This window comes from Aulostomus chinensis, chromosome 1, assembly GCF_037954235.1.
Source record: "Aulostomus chinensis isolate RoL2024-O1b breed Wild chromosome 1, RoL_Achi_v1.0, whole genome shotgun sequence".
Lineage (NCBI taxonomy): Eukaryota > Metazoa > Chordata > Actinopteri > Syngnathiformes > Aulostomidae > Aulostomus > Aulostomus chinensis.
In genome coordinates, this window is record NC_141320.1 from 66,093,161 (window position 1) to 66,113,115 (window position 19,955).

At 44.5% G+C, this 19,955-nt stretch overlaps 3 protein-coding genes across 4 annotated transcripts; all 3 read left to right on the top strand.

Annotated features, from left to right (window-relative positions):
* Positions 1-110: 110 nt before the first annotated feature.
* mpp4b (MAGUK p55 scaffold protein 4b) lies at positions 111-10,197 on the top strand. 2 transcript variants are annotated; one of them, XM_086201935.1, is made up of 22 exons: positions 118-254; positions 916-1,037; positions 1,125-1,246; positions 1,363-1,440; positions 1,932-2,015; positions 2,119-2,250; positions 4,981-5,062; positions 5,357-5,442; positions 5,619-5,693; positions 5,777-5,973; positions 6,106-6,164; positions 6,256-6,273; positions 6,352-6,393; positions 6,478-6,498; positions 6,618-6,632; positions 7,256-7,297; positions 7,434-7,607; positions 7,720-7,800; positions 7,887-7,980; positions 8,314-8,422; positions 8,677-8,811; positions 8,889-10,197. In XM_086201935.1, the coding sequence occupies exons 2-22, from the start codon at positions 974-976 to the stop codon at positions 9,078-9,080; spliced, it is 1,902 nt and encodes a 633-aa protein (XP_086058061.1). In that variant the 5' UTR covers positions 118-254; positions 916-973; the 3' UTR covers positions 9,081-10,197. The 2 variants fall into 2 exon arrangements, 1 of the variants encoding a protein (XP_086058061.1); XR_015112477.1 differs by lacking the exons at positions 5,619-5,693; positions 5,777-5,973; positions 6,106-6,164; ... (9 more) ...; positions 8,677-8,811; positions 8,889-10,197 and adding exons at positions 3,288-3,657; positions 3,773-4,746 and having other exon boundaries at positions 111-254; positions 5,357-5,412.
* Positions 10,198-10,310: 113 nt separating this feature from the next.
* Positions 10,311-15,434, top strand: LOC147272816 (transmembrane protein 237A-like). Its single transcript, XM_086201953.1, has 14 exons — positions 10,311-10,481; positions 10,723-10,758; positions 12,098-12,129; positions 12,226-12,239; positions 12,321-12,386; positions 13,176-13,304; positions 13,391-13,484; positions 13,718-13,875; positions 14,009-14,141; positions 14,238-14,429; positions 14,656-14,729; positions 14,822-14,909; positions 14,995-15,116; positions 15,205-15,434. Exons 1-14 carry the CDS (start codon positions 10,461-10,463, stop codon positions 15,267-15,269), a joined length of 1,224 nt encoding a protein of 407 aa, XP_086058079.1. The 5' UTR covers positions 10,311-10,460; the 3' UTR covers positions 15,270-15,434.
* A 208-nt stretch (positions 15,435-15,642) lies between these two features.
* On the top strand, positions 15,643-19,578 carry cyp20a1 (cytochrome P450, family 20, subfamily A, polypeptide 1). Its single transcript, XM_086202101.1, has 13 exons — positions 15,643-15,814; positions 16,327-16,376; positions 16,528-16,694; positions 16,767-16,912; positions 16,985-17,152; positions 17,285-17,363; positions 17,824-17,936; positions 18,019-18,073; positions 18,144-18,264; positions 18,366-18,477; positions 18,586-18,650; positions 18,806-18,895; positions 19,298-19,578. Exons 1-13 carry the CDS (start codon positions 15,743-15,745, stop codon positions 19,446-19,448), a joined length of 1,389 nt encoding a protein of 462 aa, XP_086058227.1. The 5' UTR covers positions 15,643-15,742; the 3' UTR covers positions 19,449-19,578.
* The last annotated feature ends 377 nt before the right edge of the window (positions 19,579-19,955 follow it).

The window sequence follows — 19,955 nt, forward strand, 5'->3', positions numbered from 1 at the left end:
GCCAGCCGGTGAGGGAGGAACTGGCTTCCGGTGGCCAGAGGCAGGAGGCTCACTTGCCCGGGATTAAGTGGGATCTGGAGAGATTACAGGCCCCCCCCCCCCTCTCTTTCTCTCTCTCTGTCTCTCTCTCTCTGTAGCTTGATGAAAGTACAGCACTGCGTCCAGTCTCCAGGGGATTTTTTCCCACAGCATACACTTTTCTGCACCTGTAGCGGAAGATAGAGGCGACCCTTTGGAACCGACTGGACATAGAGGTAAGAAGGCAGTATTTCAAAACAATCAAGCAGCCTGACCAGGTCAAATATACATCTCCAGCATGGTATTGAGATCTGGGGTATAAAACCTGCTGGAAACTGTATTTATTACATGTTTGTTTTCAGAAGATTTGTGTATTTGCCTGGGAGGGAGCAAATCCTGGACAGTTTTTGTCCTTAAGGTGCTAAAAAAAAGGCCTCAGGCAGGATGAAGCAGCATCCCAGACTTCCTAAAAATAGCTGTTTGTTCATTCTGTTGTTGCTCTGCTGGTTCATCAACTGCAGATTAAGGTCTGCACATCTTTGTATTTACATCAGTTGCTCTTGTGGGCTGCCGTGAAGCTCGCCATTAACCCCTGACCTGTTCACGCCAACAACTAGCTCAAGACTGGATTACCCATCAGGCAGAATAGGCAGCTGCTTCACAAGGGCCCCAAAAGTCTCAGTTTCACCACATGTCATTTGGCCTTGGTTGATTTATAACAAATTGATCTTGTAGCTTAATTAATCTTTCATGTGCCGGGACTAAATGAAGTTTGAATTCCTTCTTTTTAACCTTTTCGTACCCAAATATCACAAAGTAATTTCCAAAATGTTGTCAGGAAAACTCTTTCTGAGCTTGTTTTCTAATCCACTACCAACCCTTGTGTGCCTTTTCAAGGTTATAACCTGTCCTAGTGAGCTGTCGGTTGGTGTCAGGGTCAACAGTTGGGGGTCCAATGACCATGAGGCAGGCGGTGGAGGCTCAGGTGTTAAGCCCCCATTGTGAACTTGGAGAGCATGGTCAGTAGAGGGGATGGAGTCACTGTATTTTATAACATTAACACGCTGCTTTAGCCTTAATAGTGTGTGTGTGTGTGTGTGGTGCAGGCCTGCGTCAGATCCTGACAGATGTGGTCGAGGAGGTGAGGCAATCGGTGGATCCAGACATTGACGGAGCCGAGCTTCTCCACCGTCTGCTGAATGCCTCCTGGCTGCAGTCGCTGCTGAAGGTCTGATGATGACAAACTCACGCGTCACATGAAGATATTAAAAAAAAAAAACATGTTCAACTGAGGGACTAAAATAGATGTTAATGCAACAAACTATTTGGCAATGTTCTTTTTAGGCATACGAGTGTCTTCAGAGGTACCTGAGAGGCTCGCCGGCGCCAGCGCTGGACTACGCTTCAGGACTCTCTTTTCAGGTTGCACTCAGATTGTTTTTAGGAGGTTATGTGATTAGTTTGTCTCTCTGGTCGTTAGCAGGATTAAAGTTATGGATGTATTCTTGCAACAATTAAAGAGATTAAAAACACATTAAATTTTGGAAGAGATCCAAATCGCAAGGCAGAAAATCACTTCTTCTTTTTTTTGCCTTTATTTTCTCAGGAAACATTCCTTTGACCTTTTGGAACAAAGTCAGGCCTATTCCTAATACACGTGATGGTTTCAGTTGCAGATTTTTATTTCTGCAGATGGCAAGATGGGGCATTTATTTTTACGTCTCCATTTCCCTTCTCCACTAAGACAGCCTCATGGTGTGCATGAGTTTTAAAAACACAGTACTCATCATGTTTCAGGGATTTTTTTGTATTTTTTTAGCTCGAGCAGACATTTACAGTGTCTTGTGAATATGCTCTGCTCAAACTGGTTCATTGACGTCTTTCTTGTAACTGAATAGGTTGTTTCTGTGCAGTTGCTCATAGACATCAAATCGTTGCCGGGGTGCTCTGAAGACGCCAAGGAGCTGTACCGCCTGCTGCGACAGCCGCACCTACAGGTCAGCAACCACTGAGGAAATAGATATAAATGATGAGGATGGTTTTGTCAGGATACAGAATGTTTCCAGCAATTACAGCTCCGTCTGATTTCACGTCACTCAGGCGCTTCTCTCAGCTCATGACACAGTGGCCCAGAAGGACTACGAGCCGGTGTTGCCGCCGATGCCGGATGATGTGCCTGACGATGAGGAGGCCACCAGGATCGTCTGCTTGGTCAAGAACAAACAGCCTCTGGTGAGCTGTGCTGCTGAGGCCCCACTGCTAACTGCTGCATTTCCGAATGATCACATCTCAGTCTCCCTGAGGCTGAGTCACATGTGCACTCAGACTCAGTACTTAGATGCTACCTGACCTGAAAATTAGGTCACATTTTGATGGGATCACATCCCTCTTACATATGAATTTTATTTTCCTAAACTTTTTTTAACCCCAGCTTCTGGGATGGAGGAAAGTTCGGGTTTGTTGCTATGAGTAGTTTAAGTGAAAAAAAGATGATTTCCTTGTGTTTTAAACTTAAGTTTCAGAAACTCTCTGATTTGGGTGATCTGGGCCTGGAAGCTGCTCATGCTCTCGAGTAATATGACTTTAGTTCCAATGATGTTTTATCAACCATTTTGGAGCAGATTTTTACATTTCAGCGTGTAACCTGCACCCTGATGGAAGCAAACTGTTGAACCAGATGCTTGTGAATGTGTTAATATGTAGGTGAGTTTTGGGGTTGTTGTTTTGTGTGTTGAATATAAATCAAACAGCTGACTGCATCCAACGGAGACCAGATGTTTGAAGTTGTTAATCTCTCATTTGTGTAATTGATTCTACAGCTGATTTTCAAACAGCAGAAACCATCAGAAGAGGAAGAATTTTCCAAATTTTCAGCAATTTTAAGAGCACTTAATGAGCTGGGAAAGAACATAAAATGCAGTTCCAGTTTACATGTATTCATATTTTGAAGTGGCATTTTGGAAAGCTAGCACCAGTCTGTTTGGTCGAAGTACCGCTTTGTTCCTCAATCGGCAGTAGTGAGGCACTGTAGCATGACGGGGCCAGAGGGCAGCAAATATTCTGAGAAACCTGGAATTCTTGGATTTAATTTATGATCTCTTCAGTAACAAGTGTTTGTAAATTGAGAGTATTCCCTCCAGATGATGCTGAGGAGTAAGCTTTCTATTTCTTGGGATTTCTCTGATTGGATTTTGAAAATGACGTGTGTTCAGACAGGTAGTACCTGTGACGCACCAGACTGACTCTCTTGTCTCGCCCCCAACCACCAGAGAGACAGGCTACAGCTGTCCAGGGCGTCTCCTCCCTGTGTGAGGAGCCCCAGAGGGGGGCTCCGTAGTCACTGGGACACCCTGAGGCGTTTGACCCAGCAGAGACTTCACCTACGGGGTGGGTTTGGGGTCCAGGCCCCTGCTGCTGGGTACCAGAATGTGGACATCAAGGGTTCTCTGTGGTGTAACGTACGCCGAGGCAGCTACCCACCAACTGAGCCACTGTGTCGCCCAGCAGCCCGGCCGTACCCGCCTCCTCGCTATAAGCGTAACTGTCAGATGAGCCAGTGTAGACTTTGCTACACAAACCTGCTCTGGGAGCAGAATCTGAACCGCTCTGCTCCGTCCGTCTACAGCTCCGTTCGTATCGGTAAGAAAAGATCTGCTCGCCATCATCATCACCACCGACCACCTTCCTCCATCATCCATCATTGTACAATCAGTGATTAAGAATTGATGGATTAATTTGTGTTTGCTTCTTGGAGACAACATCATTGAAGAGTTAGACACCAGAGATGAGGAGGAAGCGGGGGAGTCCTCTAGCGCCCCCTCTCCACTTCCTGTTCATACCCCAAACACAGCCCGGCAGTGGACAATGTCGCCCCCCTGCCTCACTGTACCCTACTACTCCAACGTGGATGACTACCTCCAGCCAGGCCTGCCTCCAAGGCTGAGAGGCCAAGGTCCTCGCATCCGCACTGCTCCCCCCAGCCCCATGCGCCCTCACCGCGTGGTCCAGATCCCTCAGGTCCCCCCTGTGGAGCTCGCCAAGCAGGAGAGTCTGGACGAGCTGAGGAGCACGGTGCAGCTAGCCGCCAGCTCCATGGAGAACAGCACCAAGGACATCAAACTCCTCGGGGAGAAGATGGCGGCCGCTACAGAGCGCATGTCTGAAACTGTCCAGGGAAACTCACAGGCATTAGTCCTGCTCAGCCAGGTGGTAGAACGTCTACAGACCGTCCTCGCCACCTCCAGAACTGAGAACAATTCCCCAACCACTGCAGCAAAATTTGCAGTTGCTGAACAGGACGGCACACCCAAGAAAAGCCAAAATCCAAAGAGTCTGGGGCATCATCCATCCCTGGCCCACTCATCCAGATGTTCCGCTCCCTCTCTCCCTCCCTCATCTTCATCCTCCAGCTCGCTCAGCAGCTGCCTGGATGCTCCCTCCACCTCCCATGGCACCAGCTGTCTGTCTGGATCTTGCCGTGGCTCGCCTCAGGTGAAAACCAAGCATGTCTCTTCGCCGCAGAAGAAACACTTGGAGCTCAAAGCATTTAAACACCCACTGACCAACGGCCTGTTAGACGGTGCGTCCCAAGCCGTGAAAGGAGGTCGCTCGAACCAACGTAAGAAAAGAAGGAAGAAGGCCACATGAAGGAAGCTGACGAGTGTCTAAAAAGTGGACGTCTTAGGTCTTTTGAAGCCGTCGCCGCAGAGTGGCTGACCTGCAAACACTGTTAGTTTGATGTTACTGTAATTGTGTTTCATTTTCCTCCATCCTCAGGCATAACGACCATCTCCTTTCTTCACATCCATTTCAGCTCATCATTGTTCTCTCAAGCTTTTCCTCCATTTCATCTCAAATGTTCCATCTATCATGGCGTCCCACATCAGTATGATTCCTCTTCATCAAAGAAAACGCTTCATGGCAGCACCTTTATTCATTCCACTTTTTCATTTTCTGTCCCAGGGAGCGACTATAAAAAGAAATGAAATCACAGGGGAGATCCTGGTGGCTCGGGTGATCCATGGAGGCCTGGCTGACCGAAGCGGTGAGCTGTTGTAACTAATACCAAACTTTGCAGCTACTGAATGCTTTTGGCTCCAGTTAACTTCTTGTAGTTTTGGTTTGGTCTAATTTGATTGGGAAGTGGACCTGAACGCAGGCCATTTAGAAGCCTTATGTGTTTATGTAGGCCATATAGATGCATTGAAATTAAAGTGACATGGCTTCATAATCAATGAAAAAGCCCTCATAGTGATTTCATGTAAGTGACCCTTTTTCTCTTCTGTGGAATTTCCATATTTAAAATGTGCCTTTTGATCAATTGTACTCATGTGTGTAGGACTGCTGCATGCAGGGGACAGGATCATCGAGGTCAATGGTTTTCCGGTGGACGGGATGGAACCAGAGCAGGTTATACAAGTGGTGGTACGTCACACAGATCCATCCAGCCTGTTCCTTAGAAGCGATAGTGAATTGTTTGTTCCGTTGTGGTTATTATGTTCATGTTTATTATCTGTGGCATTTTTTGCAGTCTCGGCTGGCCTCATATCCTCTTCCATCAAAGGTAACTTCACCTCTGGTGTCTGTTTCTGTCCCATTAGCAAGCCAAGGCACACGGCACCATCATGTTCAAGGTTGTCCCCATCACAGAGAGACCTGTCCATCACCAAACCATGGTGAGTCGTCCTCTCTTCCTGCCTCTTTTTGTGTCTTGACACATCAAGCCGCTGTTATCTCAAACCCTCTTGTTGGTGTGTAGATCTACGCCCGGGCCATGGTGGACTACAGCCCCCTGCAGGATCCCACCATCCCCTGTGCGGATGCTGGTATGAGCTTCAGAAAGGGGGACGTCCTGGAAATTGTAGACCAGACTGACGCCCTCTGGTGGCAGGCCAAGAAACTGCCCAGCAACACAGCCTGCGCTGGCCTTATCCCCTCCACCAACCTGCTCAAACGGTGCAGAGCAGATGTTGCTGCTTTCTGAGCTTAAAACAGATGTTCAGGCTTTTTTGCTTAAGATTTTGTACTTCATTTTTTTTTATTTTTAATTTTCCCTTCTTTACCTTGTTCTCATGCCTGTTGTAACAGGAAGCAGAGGGAGTTCTGGTGGTCACAGCCTTATCTGCCGCATGCCTGCATACAGACTCGTGAGTTCACTCAGATGCTTTTATTTTGGAATTCCCTCTTCATCTGCTTCATAAACACCTGTGCTTGTCTTTGACTGCATGCTTACTCTAGTGAGCACTGTAGAGGAAGGTAAGGAGAGCTCCACAGATAATTGGAAGCTCAGCCTTAGTTTCACTAAATCATTTTGTTCATATTTTGTACCTACAGAGGATGACATGATGGCCATCGATGAGAAATGTGTTGAAGCAGGTACATTTTCACCATTTTATATCTTTTCTGCTCTGTAAATGTGTCCTCTGTTTAACGATGTGTGTGTGTTTTTGTTTCCATCAGACGAGGAGGCGTTTGAATCTGGTAGGTAAGTCTTTGTTAAGTTTGTCTGCTTTGGTTTGTGCAGCTGCCTCTGTTTTTGTGTGACCAATAACCAACATTTATTTGCTTTTATTCTTGCGTTCTGATGGGAAAAATATCAGACGAGCTCAGAGAAGGTGAGAAACGTATGGAGGACTAAAGCTGACCCTCAAGAAATGAGCAAATTCATGAAGACGCAAATAAATTCACTAACCATAAAATCAGGGGACTCATCATTGGTTGAAAATGTCCAAGTAAAGACAGATTAGTTATGTGATTTTTTTCAACAGGAAGTGTGTTAAAAAGGCTATCTAAAGTCAGGATGAACAGCTTTTATTATTTACAATTTTCCTGTCAAATTAGGAATATTTGATTTACTTTTCCAGCAGCAGAATGAAATCCCTTCACACACCAAATACAAGTTTTGATTTAGAATGCACAGAAGCCCAGAGAGGTAAAAAATGTTCGAGATAGTTTTCCCCACTGTGTTTGTGACTTTTCGAGCAGGTGGAATCTTTTTGGAGGATAATCTGCTTTAGTACCTTGTACAGGTGGTTGCTCAGTTACTTTTATTGAAACTGAAGTGAAAAAAACTTTGAGCAGAACCTTCGTTTTCACCTGCACTCACCACAAAAGCAACATGGATCGACGCAAATCACAAGATTTCCCTTTCAGAGCTTCTGTACACAATCATTCCAAATTAATTTTGAGTGTTGTTCAGTAAACTGTCTCTCAAGTCTTTGTGTTGCTCTTCAACCAGAGGAGGATGACTTCAGCAGCAACATTGAAGGAATCTACTTGGGTACGTCTGCATTCAGATATTAGAAAGTCAATAACCATGATGATTGAATGTTAGTGTTTCCTAAATGAGCTTGTATCTCTTTACATGTGACATTTTCTGGGTTTTGAACTGATAAAACCTTGTTTGGCTTCCTTAGCTGGCTTCCGGCGCAGCTTGCGTCTGTGCCGGCGGCGTTTCCACAGCACCGCCCAGCCGTCCTGCCACACCCGCTGTCCCAGCAGTTGCTACAGCGCCCTCAACAACCCCTACGAGGAGGTGGTGCGCTACCAGCGCCACCCCAGCGACACACACCGCCTCATCGCCCTCTTAGGTAGATTAAGTCAACAACATCGTATTTGTTTGTGGATTTTGTCAAATGAAACCTTCTCTTCAGTGCTGGTAAATTCTTAGAAAAGATCATGGCCGATTTCTTCCTGCTGCAGGTGCGTCTGGTGTGGGTGTGAATGAACTCCGGAGGCGCTTGATTGAAATGAATCCCAAGTCATTCCAGGGAGCAGTACCCCGTATGTACCAGTTAAAGTTGGTCATAAACGACCTCTCTTCTGTCCGTGTTTCGGTGAGTTGTCACGTTCCTCTCGTCCTCTGTCAGATACCACCAGAGCTCCTCGGGGATACGAGGAGTCCGGCAGAGAATATCACTTCACCAGCCGGGAAGTCTTTGACAACATGGTGTACAACAACAGGTAGGAGAGTCTCTGACGTGACGCCGTGAATAATGAAGGAATGAATGAAAGACCCAACGAATGCATCACTGTTGTTTCCTTGTTAACTTTTCTTAGTGACAGGAAGTGAAAGATGCAGCAACTGGTTTTCCTTCCAGATGAATGCTTCATTTCTGTTTTGAGGGCACGACTGTTATGGTCTGTCTTTGCGTGTGATTGAAAGCTAAACTGTTAGCACTGGTTCATGTTGGTCCTGATCTGTGAGGGTTTTGTGTGATTAAAAAGCTGTGATTTCATGACTGCCAGTCAAGAATACTCATTGTTGTTTCTGATTGGAACCTATTATGAACCCAGGTTTCTGGAGTACGGTGAGCACAAAGGGAATCATTACGGCACCAGCGTGGAGTCTGTGAGGGAAGTTTTATCCAACGGGAAGATCTGCGTTATCGACATTGAGCCAAATGTAAGTGGAGACAAAGACTGTTTACTCCAGTGCTGCCCAAAGTTGGGCACTTGGGCCAACTTTAGGTACACCAGAGGCAAAAAAATTATAATGATATCAATAGCAGGCTTCATGTTAAAAAACTATACTTTTCATCATTTTAAAATTTTTACAGCCACACATGGCCTCAAGATAACTAAACATTCCAACATATGATGACCTTTTGTACATTTTCCAAAAGAACGTAGCTTAAATCGTGTTTACGTCCTGTTCAGGCGATTCATGCTGTGAGGACCCACGACCTGAGGGCCTACATCATCTACGTGAAGCCGCCGCCGCTGGAGCGCCTCAGGGAGACGAGACAGGACTCCCACGTCATCACCAACTACTACGTCAACCGACCGTTCAAAGTGAGAACCATCACTGAATTTTTACACCTTTTACTTTGCATTTCAGTTCTCATAAAAGCTGGAATTTCCAATGACAGGACGAGGACTTCCAGGAGATGGAGGACGTAGCCCGGAAGATGGAGTCCCACTACTGGCAGTTCTTCGATCATGTGATCGTCAACGATGAGCTGCAGGACTCCTGTGTCCAGCTGCTGACAGCGGTGAGAAAGGCGCAGGACGAGCCACAGTGGGTCCCCGCCAGCTGGATACGACCTCCCGTCGACTCGTAGGAGAACACGCACAAAACTTCTGTTCTGACGGCAGCAATTTGAGGCATCCACACTGTGAAACACCAAACGCTTTAAATCAACATGTCTGAGGGGAGTAGGGCATGAAAGACTAAATATTTTCATCTTGATGTTTCTGACGTGCTTGATCTGCTTCTTAAGTCGCTTCAAATCCCCTTCAGAGATGAGATGGAGCTGGATCAAGCCCAGATAAATCCCTAAAACCATGTCAGAGTTCCATGTCAGAATGTACAGGTCTTCTTAAAAAATGAGACATTTATTTTTATTCTGTAAACTAGCGCGAAGACCAGCCTGTCCAGAACAACAGTGCGAAACAGGGGGCCACCTTCTTCTGCTTTTGTAATCACAAGATTTCAGCTTTGAAGCCACATCTCTTTATGTTTAAATGATTCTAGGGAGGAAAGGTTGTTTGCTGCGCTGCATGTAGCTTATATTTCCTGCCCTGCTCCCCATTTTTCTGCACATACCTGCAATAAAGAATATGACCTTCTCTGGTTGATGTTTACAGTCTAGAGAGTAGAATATTGTTACCATGGCGCCTGAGGTTGCAGATGATGACCGTCTGGATTCTGCCTAGTTACCTTTGATGCTGTGACATCATTTGGGTGACAGAGATTAAAGTAACATCTGAAGGATTTTGCGACATCATACAACAATCATGACCCCTCATATTTTTGATAAATTTGGAATAATCTGCCATCAGCCAGTCGCTCTGTCTTCTCCCAGCAGTGAACGCCATGTGCAGGACCCTATGATGTCACCAGGGGGCTCAGATTTGATGATTCTTGTCCTAGCACATGGAGTTCTCCCCTCAGATGGAACAGGGTTTGTACATGCATCAGTTGGGGCACCATGGCCTTTATGTATTGACTACTGTCATCTGATTTGTAATTTCTGGGTTTTTGTTATTTATTTGTACTTTGCTGTACTCTAAAGTGTGTCACTGCATGCCCAAAAAAAATTCAGAGAGCAATTTGGCAAGTTCTCAGGAAAAATTCAGTTTGTGTCCTTGGGTTAAAAATAAACATTTGTAACTGTAACAAACACACACTCACACACACACACAAAGCAATAACACATTCATATTTGTACCTGTTTATAATAGTAATAATAAAATAAACATTTAGAAATGCGTATTTTATCGAATCAGTTTGTTTTGTGATATTGCGTTTAGGAGCCTTTATTTTGAAGACACCGGAAATCATTGTACAACCAGGAAATACATCCGGGTAACGTCTCCGCCGCTTGCATGGCGTAAATAAAACAAATCGCTGCTTTTTGTGTGTGATGCCATGAAAATGTAACCATTGTCCAAAGATGATTTTAGCAGTTCAACATTAAAAGAGGAGAGAGCTGTGGAATATGGACGGACAAAGCGCAAAGGTAACATTTCCTCTCAGAAGTAACGGTTTTTCATCGCTAATATCTCGTAAATGTTAGTTCACTACGTGCATTTTTTTTATACACACGAGTGCCAAAAATGTCATTCTAGTCAAGACGTAATCTCTCATTGGGTATGTAAACTAACGGGTCGCTAATAAGGTTGAACCTCCGTGTGTATTTTGGGGGCGAATGTTGATGTGTGCGTCCCTCGCAATCTCAGATTATAATCTCATCATTGCAGGAGATGCGACCCAGAGCTCTGCCGCCTCTCCCGCAGGTTAGTCCATCTGTTACCTGCCGATGCTGATGTTAATGATTCATGTCTCGGTTGTCGCTGCTGCTGTCCAGCACATTTATAAAATACAGAATCATTTGCATAGAGGAAATTATTCCCAACAACTATTAATGTATTGCTTAATTTATTGGCTTTAAGTGATATGGAGTTTTTGCCACTGATTTGACCGATATGATCTATATAATGCAAGTTTATATGAGAATTTCATTTTGTTTTTTCACCTATTTATAGTTCAAATTCACTGAAATCTGTGGGTGTGCTGACGTCATCGTGCATTTCTGGTATCATTGTTTATATTTCGTCCGTCCACCAAGCTCCAAAACTACTTGACGTATTAAAAAGAAGGGAATAAAAGTACTCAGGGGTATTTTCCCTTTTGGGTAGCCAGAGAATCCCATTTTCTCTGTTAAAATCATTTCCAGCTCAACTGTACTTTTCATCAGTCATAAGTGAGTGAATGTGGTGAAGAAGGTCATGTGTGTTTTAATCATTTTCTAATTGTAATATTTTTGTTTTCACATCTTGTTAACCGCATGAGAAAAAGAACTCAACTTTTAATGACTTATTAATTGTGTTTATTGATTTATCCATTGTTGACAGTACAGATAATTGATTAATTAATTGAAAAGCTTGCATGGTGCAGCTTAATTACTGACCAGATCTTAAATCAATTAAACAATGACTTAATTATCTCGAGGAACTACTCTTTGTTTTTTTTGTTTTTTTACATACACACATACAAAGTCTTCAGATTTCTCTTTAAAGAGTATTTAAAGTGGCAAAGCTCGTTTTATTTAATTTGTACGTTAATTTTTGATAATAAGTAAAGGTCGGACACACTATTTGTCTGTTGAAGGTAAATAAGGAAATTACTTCTCACTCCCTCACAGTCACCCAACAAAACCTGAAAAGTGACGGACAGCTCCAGAGCCGTCAGATTAGACCAGCGAGCTCCTGTCATACTAGATTCCACGCACACACTCACCGTCGCTGCTGCTCCAAGTGTTTGAAAACGTTTGACCTCTGCCCTGAGTAATCCTCCGTCCTGGCAGATGCTCGGCCACAGATTTAGTGGCGGATTTACCCTGCGGGATGTTACATGTTGCTTCACTCTTCCTGGATTCTTGGAGTGGCCAGAAAGACAGTTTCTTATCTGCTGTGAGGTTATTTTCTGAAATGACGCGAGCCAGGAATGCTTCGCCTGATTCCCAGCAGCCATCTTGTGGAAGACGCTCACGTTCACCAAGAGGAAATATTTGATGAACGCCGGGATGTTGAAGTTATTTGAAGAAAACTGATTTGTCTCTTTGTGTTTCTCAAGCGAGGGCAAAGACCACTCCCCACAATGCCAAGGTAGGCTGACATCCCTTTAGAACAAGACCAAACCTTGTCCAGTGTTAATTTGACGCTGAGCGACTTCTCTTTTGTCTTGTATGTGGACACATGAAGTCAAGACACAGCTGGTGAGTTGAGATGGACCTGCTAAATCGTGATTTTTAAGGCGTTGATTCAAGTTTAACTTTGTATCCACGTATTTTGTGAAGGAGAAGCACCGAAGCTGAGGAAGAAGAAGGTGAAAAAGGAGGCAAATGGACTCAACAACATGGAAGGTGGCTCACACACACGTCTCCTCCAGTTAACAGATGAGACTTTGAATACTTAAAGGACTCGCACACCACAAAACAAATCTCTTCCTCTGGCTCTTGTCATGAAACTTCAGAACATAAATGCCAGACGAGTTGGGAATGTCTTTAAGAAAAAGACAAAGTATAAAGTTTTAGTGCCTGTCAGAGAATCTTGTTACTGGGAGGGAACAAATGTGCAAACACATACATTAATAAACAATTGGCCTCATTCATGAAATGTTCATGTATGCTCAGGGACTTTTTAGCCCTCAGTTTAGTCTTACAGACAGGGAGGAAAGCTTGATGGCTGTTTATGACATCTGTTGTGCTCCTCTTGTAACAATAAAGTCTTCGCAAACTTGAGTGATAAACAGTTTCAAGAGGTAGACAGTAGATGTCAGCAGCCATCAGGCTTGACTTCCTGTCCATAAGACTAAACTGAGGGCTAAATATATCCTTCAGTGTGGATGAATATGTTATGAATGAGGCAGCATCTCTCTGTTTTGGCATCTATGTTTTTAACAGTTGATCTTGATTATTCTTGTGAGGTTTTTTGGAAGGTTTTCATGAAGAATGGTGAGAAACTTGGCTTCATTTGATTTGTTAACCAGCGTCGTGAGCTCAGGCACGACGACCATCAAAACCCGCCAAATATCGGTGTGATGAATTAGTTGGAGTCTGCCTTAAAAACAAGAGCTTCTCACAGATGCGGTGTGTTAAAGACCACCTCTGGGGATTCAGCAGCACTGATCCTGACTGCTCTGTGCTGTCCAGATCCGGGTCTGGAGATGGGAGGTCCGGGCAGCAGGAGGGCCTCAGAGATCGGGGAGCAACTCTCCCTCGAAACGCCAACGGACCCACCTCTGCAGAGGAAGAAGAAGAAGAAGAAAACCGCCACCATAGGTACAGTCTGACTTTTCCTGGGAATTTTGTCTGGGAGTTTGAAGGCTTTGGCATTCCATGCTGGTTTTTGTTGGGGGGGGTTTCAGATCTCGAGGATGACCAGGCCGATCTGGTGAACGAAGACGCAGTGGATCAGACCACCGATGGTGAGGAGGTCGTCAAAAAACCTAAAAAGAAGAAGTAAGAAACAAAGAAAGTGAATGTCACCAGATAGATCATATCATTACTAATATTAGTTTTAAAAATCATATTTACATTCAACATTTACAGAAGTCAATAGAAAATAAACCATTGAAACGAATGAATTAAAAAAATAAATGTTATACACCCATTTACCACTGGTTTATCATTTACCATAAATTAGAACAAAAGGTCTTGTTTATGCTAAATGTCTGTGTTTTCCATCTTTTTAGGAAGTCTAAAGTTGTGTCGTCACAGATTCCCAATGAGCTGGATGTGGAAGAAGATGACATCATCACTGACACGCCCACTCCTATCCCCCAGCATTCCCTGTTCTCAGCCCCCCAAAGCCAGAGCCAGCCAGTGGGGAAGGTCTTTGTTGAGAGGAGCAGTGAGTCACAACATCTCCAAGCAGCTGTCAATCACAGCCTTGACCTAGTACTTCAAGCCTAAGTGTGTGTGTGTGTGTGTGTGTGTGTGTGTGTGTGTGTGTGTGTGTGTGTGTGTGTGTGTGTGTCATACAGAGCGTTTCCAGGCAGCAGAGCGCTCAGACTGGAGGAAGACCAGTGACCAGATGGAAAACCTGAGTGACTTTCAGCACACGCAGCCACAGTGGACCACCAGAGATGTTTCTGTCAGGGTGCATGAAGGTTTCAGGTGAAGGAACCGTGTGTGTGCGTGCGTGTGCGTGCTTAAATCCTGCTCGCAGTTTAAGAGGCGTGTGTGGAAATCTTTTGTCCTGTTTGGTTTCAGGGTGTTCGGTCTGTACTGTCATGGCTTCCTGGCAGGCTATGCCGTGTGGAACATCGTGGTGGTCTACATGTTAGCAGGGCAGCACCTCACCGCTCTGTCCAATCTGCTGGAGCAGTACCACAACCTGGCATACCCGTCCCAGTCTCTGCTTTACATGCTGCTCGCCATCAGCACCGTGGCGGCGTTTGACAGGTGAGGATGTGATGAAATGGCTCGTTCTCACTCCTGTTTGACATCATCAAGAGCAGCTGTGGACTGTGTAGAGGGAGTGGACAGAGCTTTGAGTCGTCATCTTTGTTTTTAGAATCCAGGGGTGATCTGGGTCATATTTGGGCGAGAAGAACATGATCCTCCCAAGCAGATAACCAGCTGTCAGCATCACTGTTTAGTGTTTACCGTGTCACTCTTGCTTTGGTAGAATGAACCTGGCCAAAGGCTCCATGGCTCTACGGGAGTTCATCACGCTGGACCCCGTGGCTCTGGCTTCTTTCTGTGAGTTCACTCTCTATCGTCATTCACCAAACCAGCCCCCGATCACGGCTGCCTCTTTGGTCTCATGCCATTTCTCTTCCTGACGACTGCAGTTTATTTCGCGGCGTTGGTCCTCTCGCTCAGCCAACAGATGACCAGTGATCGCATCAACCTCTACCCGCACTTCAACGCCACCTTATGGTGAGCTTGTTGGAGATGTGTTTTACTGTATTTTCTGTATCATTGTGACTAAACAATAACTACGATTTTTCTTCTTCTCCTCAAGGCCTCCAGGGTCAGAGCACCAGTTTTTGCACCCGTGGGTGACAGTGAACCTGGTGGTGGCATTGTTAGTGGGCTTGGCCTGGATCTTCCTCGCCACCCACCCTAAGACAGACTACACTGAGGGTGAGAGATCTTGATGCGCCAGGTGTCATGTGTCTTTGGTTCAAAGAGAAATGATTGACAGGCTTGTGTCTTGTTGTCTTTTTCTCAGGTTATCTGATGGCGATGGAAATTGAGCCTCCAAAACCAGAGGACAAATCAGAAATGACCGTCTGAGAGACATTTGCATGCTCCGGGGCACACTGTACAGCTTTAGTTTCATCTTGTACATATTTTTGCACTGTATTTTGCAAAATCTGAACATGTTATAGATTTTTTTTTGTATTTTCAAAATGTTAATGTGTCTGTCTTTTTAAATAAAAGGGTTTTATCCATCAAAACCATAAATGCTGCTTCATTATATTCTGTTGGATGAAACAATTAAAATCACAGTCAATCAATTTCAGTGTAGATTAGTTTTCAAGTTTTAATTTCAAGATTTAACCCGGTTTCAATTTCAAATTAGGAGAGTTTTGCGAGTTCGCGCATCGAATTTTCTGAGCTCAACTAGTTAGTTCTGACTCACCCAGAATTTCCAATCGAACACAGAAACAATCATTCACTGTGTAGACGTGGTGGCTGTTATGGTTTTTAGGGTGGTAATCTTAAGCTATTCATGAACAAAAGTTTACAGAAAGTCTTTTTCAGCCATGCTGGACTTTGCCATCTTTGCTGTTACGTTGGTCATCATTTTAATTGGCGCAGTTTTATATTTGTACCCGGTAAGTTAAGACAAGTTAGCGGTAAATTAGCTACTCAGCTACTTTGAGGGTGTGTTTTGAAGTCAGATGTACCCATGCACATCCACCAACGAATAAGGGTCAATATAATCTGCTGCTATTTTCCAGTTAACACACAAATCAAGAATGTGTTGCACTGAATTACGACTTTAATGCTTTGCAGCAGGCACCACCGTCGTCCACACTGAACATTAAAGCTAAAATTCTGAAATCAGATGCTGCTTTGTCCACATTTTGTATGCCGATTTCCTCAAACAATGTCTTAAAATATGTGTGTGATTGCCATTCATGAGAAAAGCTGTAAAATGCCTGTTTTTAACGGAATTCTGTACCACTGAACGGAACTCTTATTTAAAAACGGTAAAAAAAAGGGCAATTATAGCCAACCTGTTGACTTGCAATTAAAAGAAAACAATGGTTGTACACATAAAGTTTCTAGAAATGATTGAACCACTTATTTGGCAGCCTTTAAATTCAATATATGATGTTTTCAGTCATCCAGAAGGGCTTCTGGCATCCCAGGTCTCAACCCTACAGATGAGAAGTAAGTTATCAGGACTTTCCCAACTGGTGTTGATTTTCATTCATTTAATGGGGTGGGAAGAATGTAACCACTCATGTAAAGTGGTGTTGTATTGAAAAATGGCTCTTTTGCATCTAGAGAAATCTGATGTGTTTGGCTTGTGCTCTTGCAGGGACGGGAACCTGCAGGACATTGTGAACCGAGGCAGTCTGCATGAGTTCCTGGTCAGTTTACATCAGGAGTTTGGATCAGTAGCATCGTTCTGGTTCGGCAGTCGGCCCGTGGTCAGCCTGGGTTCTTTGAGCCAGCTGCAGCAGCACATCAACCCAAACCACACGAGTAAGTGAAGGAAGTCAAATTACCGTTGTTGCTTGGGCTAATTAGAATGAAAAAGGTTTTCTCTCCTCTTAGCTGACTCCTTTGAGACGATGCTGAAGTCGTTGCTAGGCTACCAGTCAGGTTTGGGAGGAGGTGCTGGAGAGGCTGTTAGGAGGAAGAAGTTGTATGACAGCACTATCAACAACACCCTGAAGGACAACTTCCCGCTGGTGCAAAAGGTTCGTATCGCGAGTGAAAAGTGATATAACATTCATCTGTGTTTCATAAATAACATTTCTCCTGTTTGCCAGCTGGTGGATGAGCTTGTTGCAAAATGGAAGTCATTCCCAGAGGCTCAGCACACACCCCTGTGCGCCCATATGCTGGGTCTCTCCATGAAGACGGTCACCCAGCTGGCCCTGGGCGAGCGCTTCTCACATGACGCTAATGTCGTTTCCTTCCGGAAGAACCATGACGCGGTGAGAAAAATGATCTCAACCTGGGCTTGAGGTCAACTGTTTATCTGAGAAAGTTTTATGTCATTGCTCCCGAGGGTGCAGAAATGACTTTGTTGTGATATCTGAAATGTATCTTCGTCTGCATCTCTCCAGATCTGGTCAGAGATCGGGAAAGGCTACTTGGACGGCTCCCTGGAGAAGAGCTCCAGCAGACGTGGGCATTATGAGAGGGGTGAGCGAGGTTTTCTCAGCACAGTGAACTCTCGTTCTATTTCAGGCTGGTGCCTTGGTCTCACAGGTGCTGCGTGTTGACACATCAGAACACCATCAGCTTCCTCTGTTTGCAGAAGCTCAGCCATGATTGTTGTGTCTGTCAGGCTGCTGCTCACAAGACAAACACAGTTACTGATCTGACAGTGCTCATTGTTAGTGGCCCTTGGCTGGCGCTAGTTTTGGATGCTGTTAGAAAAAGCTGCCACTTCATAGAACATAATTTTTGATCTGAACTATTCTATAGAGAACTCTATGTGATGACTTTTGACGGCGCTATGCTAACACTTCCCATCCGCTATGATTCATTGTGCTAAGCTAACTGGCGAGCCTCAGAGAGGATGAACAATAAGTGTATTTTCCAGGAAGTTGGTTTGTTCATTTAAGAAGTGAGAAAGAAATCAAACATTTCTTTGGCGCAGCTCTGTCAGAGATGCAGTCCGTTCTGCTGTCAGTGGCAAAGGAGAGAAAGGCCGAGAGGAGGCGGATGGCCTTCATCGACTCGCTGCTTCAGTCAAGTCTCAGTGACCGACAGGTGAATACTGATCCTTGCCTCAGGTTTAGAGCGCATGAGATAATCACTGGTCCCACCAAGAAATGGCTTTGATTTGTTTCAGATCATGGAGGACTGTATGGTCTTCACCCTGGCTGGGTCTGTCATCACTGCCAACTGTAAGTCAGGAAAACAGATGAAATCACACCCTGAAATAATGATTTTTCAGCTCATGTTGTGTTTTGGCAGTGTGTATCTGGGCGATTCACTTCCTGTCCACCTCAGAAGAAGTCCAGGATAAGTTGTACCGAGAGCTAAAGGATGTCCTGGGTTCTGATCCAGTTACCTTGGACAAGATCCCTCAGCTCAGGTATGCAAATATTCAGATTTTGGATCAAACCTTAGTGCATGAGGCATCGGTGTGTGGAAGTTATCCAGACATGCTTTTGTCACATTTTTGCCCTTGAAAAGATACTGCCAGCAGGTCCTCAATGAGACGGTGAGGACTGCCAAGCTGACCCCCGTGGCGGCTCGTCTTCAGGAAGTGGAGGGAAAAGTCGATCAACACGTCATCCCAAAAGAGGTATCTGGTTTCCTGCCTGTCGGCGGCTCTTTGCTCAAGTCTATCTCTCCATCTCAAGGACAAATCGGACAATCAAGCAGTTTTTCAGAGCGTGTTGTTTTATTTCAGACGTTAGTGATCTACGCTCTGGGAGTGATGCTGCAAGACTCGGACACCTGGAGCACCCCGAACAGGTTCAGTTCACATGCACCACTCAGGCTTTGACTCACTCATGAACAGTGGTGGTGTCACTCAGGTTGTCTGAAGGGACTGTCACCTGGAGCATGTTGATAATGAAGAGAGTATAGAAATGTCTCATTTCTGACATGTTTACGATGACGTCCTCCAGGTTTGACCCGCAACGATTTGAAGACGACTCGTCCGGGAGGAGTTTCTGTCTTCTTGGTTTCTCAGGGAATCAAACGTGTACAGAGCTGAGGTAACTATGGTCGGGTGGGATTCATGAAGCAGCTCTCAATACTTTGAGCACCGTAATATCACAACACATCAATAATCAACAAGCTAATTCATCCATGATACATCACAATATCTTCTAACTGAAGAAAAATACCCCCCGAAAAGGGAAGAAGCAAGTGTTTGTATTGTTATAGAAATGTTTTCAACCAAAATATTTACTGATTACCAGTGTCTTAAAACCATTAATCAAGAGAAAATATCACACTATATGGCAATATTGATATATTTTCCACCTCAGTTGGCAGACAAGTCAATCTGACATGATGATGAGAAAATTAAACTTTTACTTGCACCACAGGAAACAGAATGTGTTGCTCCTTGACAGATCTCATTAGCTATTTTTGATGGATTATTTCTCTAACAGATTTGCCTACACTGTTGCCACCGTCCTGCTCAGCACACTGGTGCGGCAGCTGAAGCTGCACCCATTGACAGAGCAGGTCTTGGAGGTCAGATCAGAGCTGGTGTCGACTCCCAAGGAGGAGACCTGGATCACCGTCAGCAAGAGACGTTAAAACTAGATGCTAATCCCACTGGAGAGAGAAGAGCTGAAGCCAAAAATCGATATAATCCACCTGCCATCATCCTTTCTTTTTAAATTTGACACTTTTTTGAATTAAACTCTTAATCTGTCTCATTCTTGATGGAATTTTCTACTCTCGCACCTCCATATTACTATTGTGGATGTATGTCGACTGCATTTTTTTTTCCGTTTGAAGCCTTCAGCCCACAGTGACATTGACTTTCCATGTTGTAAAAGAGGGAACAAACTACCATGTAGAGGAAAAGAACTTGCAGTTCTGCTTCCAGTCAGATTTCCTAAAAAGTACTGGTTTTCCATCAGTCACTCATCCCTTAAATAAGACTGCATCTTGCATGTCATTAATAAATATGTGACTTTAATAGTTTTTTTTCTCCATTTTTCATTATATATAGTATTTATCACTGTTTCAGTAGATCAAAAACAAGACATTACAGCAATTTTGATAAATAAACTAAGCGGGGCCAGCAATTCGGCTACC